Source organism: Lissotriton helveticus, chromosome 10 (assembly GCF_964261635.1).
Source record: "Lissotriton helveticus chromosome 10, aLisHel1.1, whole genome shotgun sequence".
In the NCBI taxonomy this organism is placed as follows: domain Eukaryota; kingdom Metazoa; phylum Chordata; class Amphibia; order Caudata; family Salamandridae; genus Lissotriton; species Lissotriton helveticus.
Window position 1 is genome coordinate 889,725,924 of NC_136071.1, and position 18,492 is coordinate 889,744,415.

Consider the following 18,492-nt stretch of genomic DNA (forward strand, 5'->3'; position numbering starts at 1 on the left):
AGGTTTAGATAGAATTTCAAATACAACTGTAATGGGATATTTCCTGCAAATACTGAACATGGTGGATGTGTTCTGATTATGGTACTGTTCCGAAGTCTTGAAAATCCAACAATATACTGACATTCACAAGCCTGCTCTGAATAAAATGTAGAACAACCACTGATCAAGGTGTCAATATGGCTAGCAGTATAGTCTATGGCTTACCTATGAACATACATTCTGGGCCGCCTGACAATGCTCGCCTGATGCATCGCTAGGAGGCCCAAGCAATCTTTAGGTAGGGCTGCTGTAGACTCTAGGGTGCATGGAAGCAGGTGTGGTGCTGGCAACAAGGTAGGCTGTGACCTTCTGTTAAATGCATCTATATATGCAGTATAGTAGACTATGGATGCGTTGCTTTGTGGCTATAAGGGAAACAGCATGAAGAAGACTGGAGCTCTACAGCGATCTGAGGCATGGGAAAAAAGTGCCCCTGCTCCATGTGGGTCCCTTTAGTCTAGGTGGGCAAGAGATTCCAGAGTGGATAGTTAGCTCCCAAGTGGCTGATATGTTACTGGAGGATGGATCGCTATGGAAGCATGCCCTCCTGTTTGAAGAGGTACACCGTAGCATCTGTCCACCAGACTTGGTGGTTGCTTAGTGGAGGACTGTTCACTCCCTCTGTGTTTGGCTGTGCTGTAAATGGACTTGCTCCAACGGTCCAGCCCACACCTTTGTCTCCAGTAGTGTGTGTTGCAGGTGATCTTTCTGTGAGGTAATTTGCTTGTCAAGGGCAGTCCATTGACCATTGCCATACAACCAGAGAACCCAGACTCTAAAACACATGAGGGTTGCAAGGATTACCCGTTGCACATGCATAGAGGTCCCGGGAGGGACGTGTGTTAGCAGGTAATCTGCCCGGTGTCACGAACCATAGTGCTTTTAGGTGCTCTTGGAGAGGAGTGTTAATTGTGAATACTACATTGCCTAGTGTCTTAGAGGCTAAGCAGTAAGAACCCACTAAGGATTTAAAAAGCACAAATTAACAATGAAAAACTTCCTCTTGTGGAGCAGTGGTGTTAGAGAGACTAAGTTTGCGAACTTCTGTTCAGGGTGGATAGGCACAAGACTGTTCATGGTCCTATCGGCAGAGACTGAAGGGTGTTGCAGCATCCCTCACTAGATAAACAAGAAAAATGCAAAGGCACCAATGTCACTCCCAATCTACTTCATATTCATCTATGTAAGAAGGGGCAGACTAGACTCAACAGCAAGATGAAATGTCATTAAGGTGATCAAATGTCCCACAATGGAATATTAAATATATTTGCGAAGGTTGCCTCCTCCTGATGGGACCTGCACTGAAGCCGCCAGGGGTGACCTCTAAGTCCAGATACAGCTAGGGAGAGATTGTTAAAGGCTGTAAATGATATCATGACCTCACTTGAAGCGAAAATTGGAAAGAATGATTCATTATTGAATCAGGTCCTAAGAAATGCTGATGCTTGATGGAGTACTCTCGTAGTGGTTGATATCCCAAATGGAGTGGAAGGAATGAATCCCAAGATGTTCCAGATAATTTGTGACGGTGGATAATCTGTATGGCTAGTTCATCACTATAAAAGCCACCCAACACTGGTGCTGCAGTGCCCTCTGGGGTCACCATCTAGGTCACCTGTTTCCAAAATCATCATCTATAATGGTAAGAACTGCGTACTGCAACACCACATTGCTCTTCCGTATAACTTGTCCTGAATAAAAACGTTCCAAACTACACAAGACTAATACAGAAGCAGTGCTAATTGTTTAAGGAAGCCAAGAAATAGTTCTGTGACATAAAACTCGACTATATGTCCCTGTATCTGGTGAAGCTTAAAGCAATCTTCAACCACAGGACATACTTTTTGAGGCAGCCTAACTGGGTAGCTGGGTAGGAGGTCTCTGGCAGAGTTTCGGTAGCAAACTCTTTCATCATGAGTAGAGCTCATCTGACGCAACAAACATTTAGCTCAGATAGGTAGTATGGAGGCAGGTAACAAAGGCCACTCTATAGGGTCCCTGTGTGCACATAGAATTTTCCTCATGAGCCCACATGACTTGAAAAGGCTTTCTATAATTAATGGTTAAAGGCCTAATCCAACAGTAGATTCTAGTATGTAATGAACATAATAAGGAATCAAATACAAAACAGTTTTGCCATTATAGGGGAAAAGACTATTTAATTTGTATTTGCATGCAGTATCATATTAGAGTGGTTGATTTATGATCAAAGAAGGTCCCACATTCAAGATAGCACTGCAGGAGGACACGTAAGGGTCATTCTCTAATCATTCAAGGAGTAGGCAGGGCAATAGGGTGGAGGGAGTTTTTACAGTTTTCTGCTCTCTTTCACTAACCCTTTAATTTTAGACTGTGGAGTCTTATGTGGGTTGTTTAAAAGAGTACTGCATGTTGGATGTGCTCTGTCATCTCTGGCTAGAACATTATGTGTTTATGTTTGAATGACATGCTTCATAAGAAGAATTGCTGTGGGTGGTAAGCTGGATTTTGTTGGGAGGGAGTTGGAAGGGTTCTGTTTTAGGTTATGTCTGCATGGCATTTGCTAACCTTGACTTTCTTCGGGGTTGAGGGATACAATTGAACCAGACCAATTAAGGGCGGTGTCTTGGAAAGTCTGTGATCTAAATGACAGGCTGAAACCTTAGTTTGCTAAGCAATACTTAATGGTGGCTCCTACATTGCAATTAACTCCACCTGTTGAGCATACAGTGAGGGTTCCTAAAGCGTTATAGGTACATATTTGTTCTGCACAGAGTTCACATGGGGCTCATTGAGAGTGGTGATTTGTTTAAAAGAGTCCTTTTGTTTTATTAATGAACATTCCAGTTTGGATAAGCATGGGGATACATTGTCGTATTGTGATCGCAAACAGTCTTTAGAAATTCATGAATGTCAATAGTTCCCCTGCCACTCACCTTGCTAGCTAGAGATATGTTTGATTTCTTGAAAACTCTTTTGGCAAACACACTGTATTCTGTGACAGTTGTAAGTGGTGATTTCAATACAGCAACAGAAAAGGAAATTTGATAACCAGTGACCACGGGTCCTCATAATGGCACCTTGCTAAAAGATTGGGCAAGCGCCTACGGAAGGCACGATCTATGAAGTGGCTAGCACCCACAAATGTGTAGATACACTTGGTGCACTACTCAGTCTTTTGTTTTAGCTACATGTTTATACCTACTGCTGACATGCAACTGTGTTACGTGTGTGTATCCTGACCAATTGCCTCTCAGATTTTTCCCAAGGTATGTTGTGAGTGGGCCATGTGATAGAGGATAAAGGAGGGGTTGACTCCTAAATGCCTGGTAGCTGACCAACAAGGGTTTTGAATTTCTCAGAGAGTAGGTAGTCGTACTTCAGAATGAATGAAGGGTTAGTTTAATATCTCCCCAGGAGAACGTTTAAGCAGTGGCAAAGCAATGGCTTATCTTCGAGACAAGCAAGGGATCCTTGTGCGACTCCGGAATGAGCTCCTTAACCTGGAGTGAGATTATGTCACAACTGAGTAAAAGTCAACACATTGACAAATTGAAGTGAATAATTTGCTACATGATTGCTACCATGCTGACATGGATGATCTCACAGCCTAAAATGTATGAGTCTGATGCAAATAAAAGGGCTTAGCTGTACTAGCTCTGTGCAAGGGGTGAGGTGTCTAGGATTCTGCCTCGAATAAACAACACAGAAAGAGTTCACCACATAGGAATGGAAAATAGAGAATATGCTTTCCTAGAATATTACCAAATCTTTTTGCAGCAGTACATAGACAGATGAGTTGGATCTGGAGGGCGTTACAGGAGACCTCCTGATGTTGAGTGCTCAATATAATGAATTTGATTTGGAGAACACCCCAGAACAATGGCCACAGATGGATCCAAACAGGAAAAATGTAAGGACACATTGGACTCACAAAGGAATTGTACAGGAAAAACTTAAATATGGCTAACTCTCAGCTCTCGGATATCTTTGAGAAGGCAGTCTGGGTGAAAGTCCTCGGCAAAGGGATGTCAACCACAAAGATCACCATGACAGTCAAAGAAGGTTTAGTGGCTAACCAATGCGTCTCATCAGTTTAATCACACTTATCAATGAGGCCAATATGATAGCCAAGATCCATGCAGATAGATTGGTGGATGTGATTGAACACACCTTATCAAAATGGCTTTATGCCCGTTAGCTTCCAGACAATGAAAGGGTGCTCCATCATGCCCTGGCTCACAAGCCCTAATGCTTTGACCCTAGTAAATTTGGAGAAGGCCATTGATGCACTGAACTAGGAGAATTGCTTCCTTTGGCTTTTGAAATTGAGTTTTATCTTGGTTTCCTGATCATTAATGACCATCTTTACAAGAAAATAAAAGGGATTCTCTCTTCTCCTTTCCCAATAGAGGCCACTATTCATGTTTCCTGGTAATCCATAGGAGCCGGCAGGACTGTGACAGATTACCCATTCCAGTTGTTGGTTGTTTGCACTGCTTATTATGACTGCCCTCCTCTTCTGGCTGGTAAGGTACCTAGAGTGGCATTACAGAAGTGTTAATGATCTTCCTCGGCAAACCTCCTTAAACCTCACTGCTTTAGATACAAATCCAAGGGAGGGAAATCGGTAGCCTCCCTAGGAACCAAAGCATGGAATCTCATGCCAGCTCAACCGAGGCTCGTGAAAACAGAAACTCAGTTTAGAAAGGCACTGAAGACTTGGATTTATCGAGCCCCGGATGATTTCTGCTGATAGCTCATATAGGGACTCCCCACTCTCGGCTTAGTCTGATCCTCACCCGCTTAGCACCAGGATGCTCCTTCCGGAGTGATAGTTGCGCTTTATAAGTACCAATTCAAATTCAGATTCAAATGAACACTGTATGATGGTGGGTTGGAGCTGGCCAACGTGCAATATCACTATTGAATGGTACATCTCAGTCATACATGACTGGATATTTTAATATAAAAACAATCCATCCTTTCACTTGGAATATGCTATATTTAATGAGGGTGATCTATTAAGTGTGCAGTATGGCTGGCAGATTCCAACAGGCATTTCTCCACTTATTTGGGTGAAAGTCTGCTGACGGTGTAAGGCTTTAAGAAATAATAGGGGCTGTGGTTGACCCAAGTGTCAGCACTAGCAATCATTCACAGGTGAAACTTGACTGGACTTGAAGTTCAGTGCCAATTGGGTGGGAAACCAGATAAAGCCATTCACTTAAGCCTCGTTAGGTATATAAACCCCATAAATCTAAATTCTGTAAATATAGGCAATTGTGCCATGTTATTGAGAATACAAAATGCTCTGATGTCTCTCACAGAGTTTAGCTCACAGAAGGCTAAGCTTGCAATAGGCAAAATGATGGACATGGAAGATTCCCACGTTTACAATTACAATAATCAGAACAAAATAACTCTTTGTGCACCTGAAATAACAACTGGAGGCAGACATTCAGGTGCTAACAGAGGAATGGATAGATGACAAGATAGGCCGGATAAAAGTGATGATTTCAGCCAAACTCTGACTACTATACACCAGAAATGTTATGAAAGATGCAAATTAGTCACTTGCCAAATTGCCATTGGTGCCTTGCACAAACGTGATATTTTTCCATACAGTCTGGGGATGTAGAGTTATCTAGAGCTTGTAGATTAAGATAATTCATATCATGTCAGAAGTCCTTGGCCTGACTTGTTGAACTCAACACTAAGGACGTGTTTATTGCCTTTTTGAGACCCAGAGATCACAAGGTATCTCTATGTTGAGAATGGACCTATTATTGACAAAACACATCACAAAGAAACAGAGGAACTGGGTGGCACTGGAGATTGGTACTGATGCATGGATTTATGCTTACTGGTGGAGGTATCACCCATAAACACAAAGTGGGGGAAACTCTTTGGTCCACATCTTCGACAATTACGGCATCCAATATAAGCCAGGAGCAAGTTCCAAACATAATGGAGGCGATGGTGGACTTCTTCCATTGCTGCTTCCTTGAGTAAGACTCAAGGTCAGAAGAGGTAACATTGTTACTGTTGTCTGCCAGGGAGTACTGTGAGAGAGGTGAAAACTCCAGAGAGTTGTGTCTTTAAAGAAACCATGTCCTAACCTTCACAGCATCCTGGGAAAAATGTGAGGGAAGAGAAAGCAAAGCAATGACTTGTTTTCCACAAGATCAACATACATTACTCTCAAACTACTGGGGCTTGCAGAGCCTAAATTTAGCTAACTACTGGGCTGCTGTCACCCGGTTTGTGGTCCGTATGGAATGTGTGCCATGAAGCTCTATCAATAACCTTACATTGTGAGCTGAAGGATACATTCCCGCAAAAATGCAGCCTGGAGCTTGAACACTCTATTATTTTAGTTTTCGTTTTATAGATGCTGTGATAAAGCTGGGAAAAAGAAAGGAAAGGATGACTTTTTCACACCTCTGGGAACTGCACTGTTACGTGGGAGGAAGAAGCTGCCTGATGTGTCCTATAGTAAGTAAGGGTGACAGGCAGGCAGGCAGGTAACCTGTTACAGTCAATACATTTCATGCATTCTGATTTGCAAGACAAGACATGAGTAGTAGAGACGATGGTAATACTCACTGAAGAGAACAGATTGTTCTGGGAGAATCTTTCTGTTGAACGAACAATGAAGAAGACTATGTGAAGGGTGAGTAAAATGGAGACTCAATGTTCAAAAACTGTAGTGGAGGTGCAGGAAAGGAGCTCTGAAATATTTGCGATACTGAAACAAAGCACAGAGATTGAAGTGCTCAACAGTCTTGGTCGAGGCACCCATCTTTCGGTATTGCGGTTTCTGAAAGAAATTCAATGGGAGGCACTCTTTGGCAAAAATGGAGAGATCCTGGCTGCTTTGATGAGCCTACAACCAGGTGAAGATGTGAAACAAACTGAATGAGAAAGGCATACCGGGTCTCAGTCAAGACTGAAACATATGCGGTAGGAGCCTGCTGGTAGTTATAAAACCTGTGGACTTGAAGGATTGGATTATACCAGAGGGATTCAGAACAAAACAGTGTTACTAGGTAAGAATAGGCTATTTGTTTTCCAAACTAACGTCGTAGTAGGTTATTCTGGATAAGAGCCAGTTGGAGGTCAAGAGACACATGGTGGCCAAATGGCTCACATCCTACAACTTTCTCTTGCATTGTGCACATAGCACAAATATTTAACCCGAATTCTTTTCTCCACTTCGAACTAGTAGAGTTCCTGGAAAAGCTCAGATGCCAAGTAGCTTTTTGGGACTCTATAAAGAATCCTAGAAGCTGAATTCTGGACCACCTGTGACTGTTTAAATGCCTATTCTACCTGCTCCTGGAGAAAGAACATTGCTGTAATCCAGTCTCAGTATTATTAGCCCCTGTACCACTATCCTTTGGGCTGAAATTGGGAGCTGCCAAATGATTTTCCACAGCCATTTCAGGATGGCAAACCATGTAGCATACCTTTGTCACCTGGGGTTTCATGGATAACTTGTCATCCAGCACTAAGCCCAGGTTCTTCACCTTAGGTGGAGAACCCAGGCTTGCTGACCAGTGTTGGGGACCCAGATGGATGGATTTTTCCCCAGCACTAGTACCAGTACCTCGGTTTTATGTCCGTTGAGCTTGAGTGAATGAATATTCATCCTCGTCGCCACTCCACCCAAGCAGGAGTCCAGGGCCTCCAGGTTGTGCCTCTGCGCGAATTACAGTGAGAAAAATATTTGCGTATCACCCGCATATGAAAATAAAGTGAGTTCACAACTTTCCACCAAGTCTAACAAAGGGAAAGGATAGATGTTGAATAGTGCCGGACTTTGGGACGATCCTTGAGGAACTCCTGGTCAGGGCATTCCGCTCGGAAGAGGCCATGGCTGGGAAAACCTGAAAAGACCGATTCCCTAGAAAATATGTCATGCAAGAGAGGGCCGTACCCTGCAGACCCAATCCAGCCAATCTCTCTAAAAGAGTCTCACGTGACACAGTAACGAAAGCCGCAGAGATCAAGTAAAATCAGTGCAGCTGTCTCGCTCCCATCCAGGTGTCGTCTGAGATGTTCTGGGATTCCTAGCAGAGTGGACTCTGTGCTGTGTCTCCTTCTAAACCCCGATTGAGAGGGGTGCAGGAAATGTTGAGATTCCATACAACGGGAAAGTTGTCTTTTGACGTGTTTCTCCATTACCTTGTCCACGATGGGAAGCAAAGAGACTGGTCTATAATTAGGCCACTTATCAGGGTCTAGGTTAAGTTTCTTCAGAAGGAGCGGGAAAATGGCATGCTTCCAAGTCTGAGGAATCTGACCCTGCCTTTAAGATAAATTGAGGAGACCCACCAGGGGTTGCAGATTATCCCAGTCTAAAATGCTAATCTTAATCGCCGGAAATGGATCTCTAAGTGAGCCAGATCTGATTGACATCAGTAGTGACATAAACCCATCCAGCTCCAGCATATCCCATACCCTCAATTTATTGACTCCTCCTGTAGAGCCTGGACCCATCAGGTCCTTCGTATCCAATTTCCCTGTTGTACTACTTGGCAGAGGGCCCTCCTTCCCTCCTGTGTTTAAATCCATCTGAATATCTGCTACCTTTTTAATAAATAAACCTACCAGTTCTTCACATTGAGGTTGCATCAATACTGGCACTGGTAGTATCCTGTTAGGATCAGAGAGTTCCTTAACTAATAGTTTTTACACTATTATTGACTAATCTAGATACCATGTGATAGTTTTTAGAGCTACTTTGTGCCTAGGCTTATTATCCTCATCATATCATTTCTTTAGGATCTCTCTCTGCCGTTACATCTTGACTTCTCTATCCATAATAGTGCTTCCCGCAACTACTTATCAATCCTTAGTTGATCCAACTCAACCTGATGAGTTAGTCTAGGCACAGTATTCCTTAATTGACAATTAAGGCTTGAGGAGTCTAATCGTGAGCAGGGATCTCACTTTCGTTTGCTTTCCATCTCTCGCTCTACCCCATCCGTTACCTGTTTGAACTGTGAATGGTACCACAAAAGGATCTGATCACACTGGCATAGCTGGAGCCGCCTCTAGTGAGTTCATATTTGTAACAATCGGATCTAGCAGGTGCCCTGCTTTATGTGTAGGTACTATGTTTATGAACTCCAGGCTCAAGACTCTGAGGTCTTACACCAAAGTCCGACCAGCACAACATGTGCTATTCTCCAAATGGATGTTCAGATTTCCCAAATAACATTGAACTGGCTGATCAAAGTATCTGTATTGCTAGTAGCTCTGGGAGTAGGGTACCTCACTTAGCAGCATACCCCGGTGGAAGATAAATTAACATGTCCGCTATTGAGAAATTCAGCATGAGCTCCAGCAAGAAGGACATAGCTTCACATACTGCAATTGGTACTGCATGTGGTATGCATTTGTAATTATTATGTTTTTTAATTTCTCATGCGGCCTCACTGTTTTGACTCGATGAGCACCGTTTAGCACCAGCGACTGATAAAGAAAACTATCCTGCATGGAAAAATTCAACTGAAACCTCATGGCTGTGTTTCCATTAGGTTCAATGGGGCATCTGAGGTGATTGATATGGAATTATGGTAGAATATTTTTGTCTGGCTGGTGATTTTTGGCCTGTGAACTGTCCAGCAACTGCTAACACCTACCAACGTCCAAACATTTATGATAGGCAGATCTGGGAGAATGTAAGCAATTGTGATGTGTGTACATCGTAGTCTCTTCTTACTCATAATATAATGCAAAAGCCAAAAGATTATTTACTTTTACTTAGAGGTGAAGACCGGATTCTGCTGCAAGGTGCATATGTGCCAGAATTTTCCATTTACACAGTCCCCCGTGATAAATATACTCAGTCTATATTGATGGGTATATTCCAGGCAACAGGATTGGAGCAAAACTCCAACCAGCCAAGATCGTTTTCCCCAGAGTGGTGTTTGAGAAAAGTTAGTCTAAAGGCAATATTGGGGCTTGGGCTTCTCTAATATGTAGGCATCCCACACATTTTTGACAACTAGAGTACAGGGGATTCGATGGAGGTGTGATTGGTTGGACTGCTGAAATTCTTCTTATCCAGAATATCCAGCAAACCTCCCACTGCAACTAAACACACACTAGTTCAGCTGTTTGGCTTTACATTTCATTTTCTTGTTTGCTCTGCTACGGAAAGCAAGATGTAGCATCCTGCTACAAAGAACCACAGACACAGGTTCTTATATATCAGAGCTTTATTTTATACAACTTGTCTCGACCCTGTCCCTACTCTAACCGTCCTCATCCTGTTCTGACTCCTCCTTTTCCCCTCAGCCCACCTAGCTCCGCCCACCCCAGCTACTAGACTGTCAACTATATTACATCTCCCCCTTTCTTAACAAAATGAGCTTAATGTCTTCAGTGTTCGCAATTCTTCAATCCACCACACGGGTCGGCGGACAGCCTGTTCTTCAAGCTTCAGTAGTGTTGAATCAGTGGTGGGCTTGGCTTTGGTCAATCTTTCCGTTGTCTTAATCAGGGCATTCTTGACTACGTTGCGTGTGAACTGTTTACTCTCACACTCCGCAGTCATCATGTTTCCTTCCTGTGGTGTAACTGTTGGTTCAGATGCTCGGTCCCTTTCATGAGTGGATAATGTTCTGGTCCTTTTCTGAGCACCTGCATTTACTTTTACTGCCTTTTGTCTTGTCCGGTCGAGGGCAACACTGTCCTCCAATTCAGGGTCATGCATACCAGACAGTACGGTACTATCTGACGAGACTGTCTTGGTTTGGTTCAATAACTCATTCGCGGCCTCGGGTTGTCTGGCGAACTCGTGGGCTATCTGTGCATGGGCATGTCTTTCTCTCATCCACTGATGATCTCTCTCTACTGACACGTCCAGCTTTCCTTGCGGAGTGACTGGCTGGTCCCTTCCCATCCGATGACTAGGGTCCACTGTCTCTGTCTTCCTTTTGTAGGTCCTTTGAGTCAGCCTCGCGGACCCCTTCAGGGGTGACGGTGTCTGATCTATGTCCGGATATACTTGTGACTGACATGACAGGTTGCCTTGTGGAGTGACTGAGTATTCAGAGACCTTAGTGTGTGACATGTTGCTCTTGACGGGAAGGATATCCTCTGGTTCCATGGTGTGTTCGGATGGTTGACGCCATGGCTGCTGTCGGGACCATGACTCGGTCGACTCACGGGGTTGAACAGACGTGCTCTCGGGGTCAGAGAAGTCTTGTCGACTAACAGGATCGGACAGACGCACTATTTGAATCAGAGGAGGTCCTGGCCATACCCCTTTTAAAGGATCGGACAGACGCGCTTTCTGAACCAGAGGAGTTCCTGGCCATAGACGTGCTTTCTGGGTCAGAGAAGTCTTTTGTCGACTTCCAGGACCGGATAGATGTGCACTCCTCGTCAGAGAGATCCTTCTCCCCATTCCTTCTCAAACGTTTCTTTGAAACTGTCTTGGGTAATGGATTTTTGAATTCCGTAGTCCGTGACAAAGTGCTCTTCCCCTTTGAATGGTCTTTGAGATGCTTCTCCGTGTGCCTTTGTTGGAACATCTTCAATGCTGTCTCATTTGGGAGGTTGTTTGATGATCCCGTGCTTGTTCCTTGTGCTTGATCCCAAGCTTTTGCCTCTTTGTCCTTCCCGCCTGAAGTTAACAATTTCCTCTCCGTTTCTTCGTTGTCGCGGGAGCCATGGATGCATGGATCTTTTCTGGTTCGTTGCTGTGGAGGATCAGTCCGTCTTGTGCGACCTGTTTCTCCTTCTCGCTTGTTTGATGCTCTAACATCTCTGATCTGGGGGTGATGTGTTCTCCTGCCAGATGTTTCCTTGGACTCATCTTCACTGCTTTGCAAATGATGTTCCTGCGCCGACTTCCGGTGTTGACCAGTGCGACCCCTTCTTCTATGGTTTGTCTTTCTCTCCCACTTGTTGTGCAGGATGCCCTCTTGTCCAGGAGTGCGATCTGTCCCACTTGATGCTCTTTCCTCATCAGAGTACTGTGTGTCATACTTTGAATGACTCCTTGAGGAACTCCTGGGGGGTGAATAACTCCTTGGAATTGTCTTTTGGATGGTTGACTCTGAGTCATCTGACTCCAAGTAATCCTTGGTTGACTTTGAGTAGTCGGACGCTGAGGAATCTGACTCTGAGTACTCCTTGTCACTTTCTTTGTCACTGTATCTTTCCCGTTGTCTTTTTGCTGGTCTGCCTTCCCTCTCTCTCCTTTCAGATCTGTTTGTTTTCTGAGTTCTATCTTCCCAGATATCTTGATGGTTTGCTCTCAGGTGCACGTCCTTCAATCCGTCTCTTGCTTTGATTTGCATTCCAATTTCGGCCTTCTTGATGATTTCCTTTAACGACCAATGCCCTTGCAGGATCTTGCGCTTTGTGTCAGGGTTTGTGCAACCTTCAACTATACGAAGTCGAACCGCATCCTCATTTGTAAAAGTGTTGAAGTGGCAGCCTCGTACCAGACTTTGCAACCGAGTGATGAAATTTGACAACGGTTCACCTGGTTCCTGCCGTGCTGTATTGAAAACCATGCGGTTATGATCCACATCTGTCTGTGCGTTGAGATGGGCACAGAGCTCCCTTTGGAGTCTTTTATAGATTTCTGTATCCTCTTTGGAAAATGTCCTGATTGGGCATCGGCCCTCAGGACCCACCAGATGGAGGAGTAGTATCAGACATTTTCTCTCTCTCTTTGCTCACCATTGGCTTTTAAGAAATCTTCCAATGCTTCGAGCCACCAGTGTCGTTTGAGATCCGAGATCCAATCATCAGTCTGCACCACTGGGGGCGGTACTTCAATGTATGGAGTGACCCGCTGTGCTATGTCTCCTCCCGCCATGAGAGAGGGAGATTATGGTCAAGGTCTTTGCTTAGAAATTGAAAGTCTTTGTAACCATCACAGTATGCGCCGGTGAATGAACTTGGATGGTTCTACTCTCTCCGGGGTCCTCTGTAGGACTGCCCTCCTCTGGGTCTTCTGCAGTTCTGCCCAGCAGCTCTTCTCCCTTCAGCGCTCTTCGGTTTATGCTCAGCGTCGTCTTGATCTGTCTCTTGCATTTGCTTATGCTTGTTCCATTGTGCTGTTGTCTTTGCTTGGTCCTTGTGTTCGCTTGTGATTCTTCTATTTTACAGACACGTGTTACTTCATTACATTCGCCACTGCGCATTCGCTTGCGTTTCTCAATGTTCACGTTTCCACCCGTGCTGACATTTGTTTTTGTCAATGCATGTTTGTTAAGTCACTCTTGTGGTTGCTTGTGCTTGTTAGTTGATTCACTCTCGTGTTTGCATGTGCTTATTCTGTTTTGGTTGCCATGGCTTGTTCATTGTTGTTCACGCGCCGTTATCCACTGCGCATTCGCTTGCGTTTCTCGCCAATGTTTGTTTATTCGCTTTTCCAATGCTTGTTTGTTTCTTTTCGCCACTGCTTGTTGGTTTTTACTCGCCACTGCTTGTTGGTTTCTACTCGCCACTGCTGGTTGGTTTCTACTCGCCAATGCTTGTTTGTTGGCTCTTGACAGTGCTTGTTTCTTTCTATTAGCCAATGCTTATTTATTTGCTCTTATCAATGCTTGTTTGGCCTTCGCCAATGCTTGTTTGGCCTTCGCCAATGCTTGTTTGGCCTTCGCCAATGCTTGTTTGGCCTTCGCCAATGCTTGTTTCTATTATGTTCGCCAATGCTTGTTGCTAAACTCAACTCGCCTGACCTCAAAATGGCTGCCTCCAGTTTGCACAGGGAGGATGTCCCAAGTGTTGCCTGACTCAAAGATGGCCGCCGTAGTTGTCTGCAGGCACTACTTTCTCTCTCTGCACTCGACCCGATTCTTCACACAGGACTCACCGGCAGTTGCTTCCAGGGTCAGCATACTCCAGATTTGGCTCCCTCTGGTCACTGCTACAGTCAGGTGAGGTTGGGGTGGGCTCCCGCCTTACTTTGCAGGGTCTCGCGCTCCTTCAGCAGCGCCCTGCCAAAGCTCACGCATCGGGGGTGAGGTTTTCCGATGTTGGACCTCACCCGGGCTCAAATTTCAGCGCGCTCAGCAGCGCTTAGCAGTAGACCTTCGTGGGGGCAACAGACCTTCGTGGGGGCGATGTCCTCCACGCTGAGGCACTCTTCTTCCACTTTTGGGGCTTGGCAGAGTCGGAGTGGGCTCCCGACTTCTGCTGGCGCAGCGCTCCCAGTTCTTGCACGCTTCACGCGTGAGTCGCGTTTCGGCGCGAACAGCGTCTCTTCTGCGAGCGAGTCAGCGCTCGGTGCTTCGGCTCCCTCTTGGGTCCCTCTCGACTGTTGAAGGGACAGGGTCACCTGCTGCTGGCTTCTTTTCTCGGGCAGCAGCTCACTGTACTCGGCAGCGTTTTTCTGGACGTTACCTGGGACAGGGTGTCTTCTTGGGGTTCTGCACGCAGTGGGCTTGCTCATCCCACCCTCGTCGTCAGTTGTAGCATCCTGCTACAAAGAACCACAGACACAGGTTCTTATATATCAGAGCTTTATTTTATACAACTTGTCTCGACCCTGTCCCTACTCTAACCGTCCTCATCCTGTTCTGACTCCTCCTTTTCCCCTCAGCCCACCTAGCTCCGCCCACCCCAGCTACTAGACTGTCAACTATATTACACAAGAGTTTTGGCAATATACTCTCTTTAGCCTTCAAGTTTCTTCGACTAATGCTAGCGGTGGGCCCATACATGTTGCTGATTCCTTTTCCGCAGCATTTCCAAGTTGAACCATAATATTTTTTCTAGAGCACCAAGGTAGATGTTATTATGTTTTGAATACTCTTTTTGAGCGACTTAGGTACCAGTTTCATATTTTATTTCTACTATGTGCTTATACAAGTAAGAAGTTTAGTTAATGCTGGTAGCTCCACTCTTGGCAATTACAAGGCTATCTCAGCTTGTCTCTGGCATTCGTCTCTCCTACTATGTGTGTCCAGTATGTTTTTCAGTCTGCGTTGTGTCTGCCTGAGGCACAGCCAGCCTGCGCCATTTCACAAATTTGACATAAGTCTTCTCTTGCGGCTTAAATGTATTTTACATCACTAGGTATGTGTCACTTTTCTCATCCAGCGTCAGTTTTCTCCAGCTGCACTACAGTGTCTGGCTCTTATTGTGGCCCCTTCCAAAAGGTATCACCAACTCTAGTTACACCAGCATTACACGTTCTATTACTATCCAGAATGGTATGATCCTAATCTGGCACGTTGCGACTGAACACTTCCCTTATTACCACCTTGCATCTATAAAGTCTAGATCTACAAGACTGTTCTGGTCTAATTTTTGTAGGGGTGTCATGGGACGCAAGCTTTGGATATCTTGTATGAAAGAAAAATGTATTGATAGCTGAAACGAGTTTTAGATAAATTTCTGCCTTGTAATGCGTTTGCCTATGTATTTTACTATCTTGGATTCACATTATATAAAGCTTGATACCCCTGAAGAGTTGCCAAAGCGCATTATTGTTCACATAGCACCTTCTGGACTGCTTGAACGAAAGCAATTGTGTCACTGCTGACAGAAAGGAAGAATGTGCAGCTAACACCACATAAAAGACAAATGAAAGACTGCACTTAAATGTAAACAAGGCAAAGTGTTTTTAATACCCTGTAAATTTAAAAATCAATTCAAAGGGACATTTAAGTGGGTTCTTACAACCCAATCCTTCACACAGAGCAGCTGTAATGTTTGATGTATGATGGTGGTGATTTTTAAATGAGCAGTGTAGAATCGTATTTAAGATTTAAAAGGGACAGTTCTAAAAGTCTCATTTGTACTGGATCAGTTCTCCCAATGCCAGTATCCCTAGCACTGCTCTAATAGGCAATACTTGTTTAAACAGTGTTCACGAGGGACAATATTTCTCAATACACAGAGTCATTGCACTGTTGTCATAATTGTAATGCTTTTTGCTACTAGTCCTTGTTTACATTAAAGACAAACATCACTTGCAATGATAAATCACAATCACGGAGCACTCTTAAAAGTCCAAATATCTATAGCAACTGATCCAAATGTGGGCGTCTGAAAAGTTTTGAGTCAAATGTACTACTTGCTTTAATTTACATGTGTGAAAGTGTAATATGGGCCAACATGTGGACTTTTTCACACACTGCAACCAATGGGTAACTCAATCCACCTCCAAAAAACCGCCAAAATAAATAAATAGACGTTATTTATATTCATTAATTGGTATTTTAGTGGTTGCTGCATATTACGAGACGTAATAAACGTGTGTAATGCATCAAGGTTACAAGTCTAAAATAAAATGGGCAAAAACTAAGAAACCCTGACTCTCCAACCCACACCACAATGCTCAGGGGGGTTGGGTTCGAATGGAGTAGGTGTCTAGGCAGATTTACTAGTGGATAAGGTTGTCAAAAGTATATTGAGCCTGAGGACTAGGCCTGCCACTTGATCTGACGCAACTGACTCTTTGCATGGCAGCTCTGCCCCAGCCCTCGTTTCTAAATTGTTTGTTGAGTTCCGGGATGCCTCTAGTCAGCAACCCACAATCCTACTTCTTCTGTTTGCTCGTGAAAGTTGGTCTTGGAGTGCCAATTGACGGGTGAGGTATAAACAATGGCTTTGTTTCATAATGCTAAGTCCTGACAAGCTGTGCCTGTTTTCATCTAGAACCCCTCCTGCATTTGTGCTCACAAAATTGCTTTGAGGTGGTGCTGGAGATAGTTGCCTTAGTTTTGCACTTTGTACATAACCACAGCACTTCCAATAGCTGACCAGAGAATCATTTATGTTTCCTGGTTGAGGTTAAGCTCATCAAGGAATCTGTTAGGATCACTCCAGCTAAGTTCATGGATCTTACTGCAGTGTCAGTCACAGCGCGATAAGTATTTTTACCTTTAATTAGATGGTTAGCGTTGATTGTATTCGGGTAAATTACTGCAATATTGCGATTTCCAAAAGTGCATGTGCTTGGCTACCTGAAATGTAAACGGTTTTGGCCACAACATTTATTTCATTAAACATTGTGTTAAATGGGATGGGCAGTAATGCATAGGATTTTATGCTCGCTGGGCTCTATGACCATGTTTGTCTTTTTCACTGCACAATTGGATTTTGGTTTCTCTATAGCTGCCAAAATGCACTCTAGCAAGACCTCATTCAAGAGCAAAAATGTCTCTGTAATCGTTTTTGAAAGATCAGGTTTTCTCTTTGTGGTGGAAAAAGTCAGCTCTAATTTCTCTTCTGCTTTTCTTTCCACGGATGAAAAGAAGTTCCAGATACAAGATCAAGTAAATTCTCTAGCATTTTCCATAAGGTGTGCTTGCAGTATGACAGCATCCAACTCAATATATGCAAATTTCTCCTGTTTTTCCATAAGTTTAAGGAAACTTTAATGCATATGAATCTGGACCAAACACTTCTTCCAATCAAACAAATTTCTGTGCAACCTGGTGATGCTCCAGCCGAGAATTTCTCTAAAATCTGCTCTCCTCAGCATACTTGTAGATAATGCAAGCTACTGGTAACAAGTTTCGAGGCAGCAAAGTACTCCACGCCACAGATGCACTTCTGGTGTTGCAGCCACAATTTTAACAGACTCCATCAATTGCACAGTAGGACCTTTAGTGAGTTGATTTGCTTGGCGCAGCTGATTCTCAAAGGCACCTGAACCAGCTAGTGCTGCTGATGCGGAAGACACATAAATCGACTTTGAGGCCTGGTCAAGCCAATGTGCCACAAACAGTGGACTTCTTAAAAAAAACAATTTTCACCATGGTATATCCTAAAAATGTCCCAAAAGTTTGAGGAATCTGGATAGAGAATATCAGAGGCTAAACCCGACACTGTGACCGAGTGCCTGATGGAAGCTACTGCAGTGCACACATTTGTGTGATCCAGCCTGGCGCCTGAGAAAGTTTCAAAGATAGGAATATGCGGAAATGAATACATATTACAAAAAGAGGATTTTGCTTGCTAACAATCCAGAATGAGCAGAAATGCTACGCTCGGTTACATGTAAAACTAAATGTTACACTTTTAATTTAATATGAACAAACCTGATTTTATGTCGAAGAAAGATAGAAATTAAAATAGTACTTCACCTTAAACCATTGTGGTTGCCATTGTCCAATAAACAGCCACCTTCTTCACTAAAAGCATCTTTCCAGAAGGGATGTTTAATGAGGCTCGGCCAGTTTAACCTATAGAAAGAAACACAGACAGAGTTAAGAAGAATAAATAACCACTCCACCATCTAGTGAGTAATTTAATTAACTCCTCAAAACAATCAAAAAAGAGCTCTATTATAATTAACCTTTTGCATCACCAAACCATCCTTTCAACCAACAATAAAAGGACTCAATTATTCAATTTCCATTGAGAAACCAATATTCAGTTAGATAGAAGCCTTTCCCTCAAGCTGATATTTAGTAAGTTCTGTCAAAAGTTTTGACAGAGGAAAAGTTCACAACAGTAGCTCTTGACCCCTTGCCTTGTGAA

At 43.9% G+C, this 18,492-nt stretch overlaps 1 protein-coding gene across 5 annotated transcripts in view; it reads right to left on the reverse strand.

The window, feature by feature from the left end:
- Positions 1–18,492, reverse strand: part of ULK4 (unc-51 like kinase 4) — a 2,246,396-nt gene that overhangs the window by 1,939,347 nt on the left and 288,557 nt on the right. For all 5 annotated transcript variants that reach the window (XM_078663530.1, XM_078663529.1, XM_078663527.1 and 2 more), the window contains one exon: positions 18,096–18,194. In XM_078663530.1, coding sequence (XP_078519656.1) covers positions 18,096–18,194 — 99 coding nt within the window. The remainder of the gene's footprint in view (positions 1–18,095; positions 18,195–18,492) is intronic.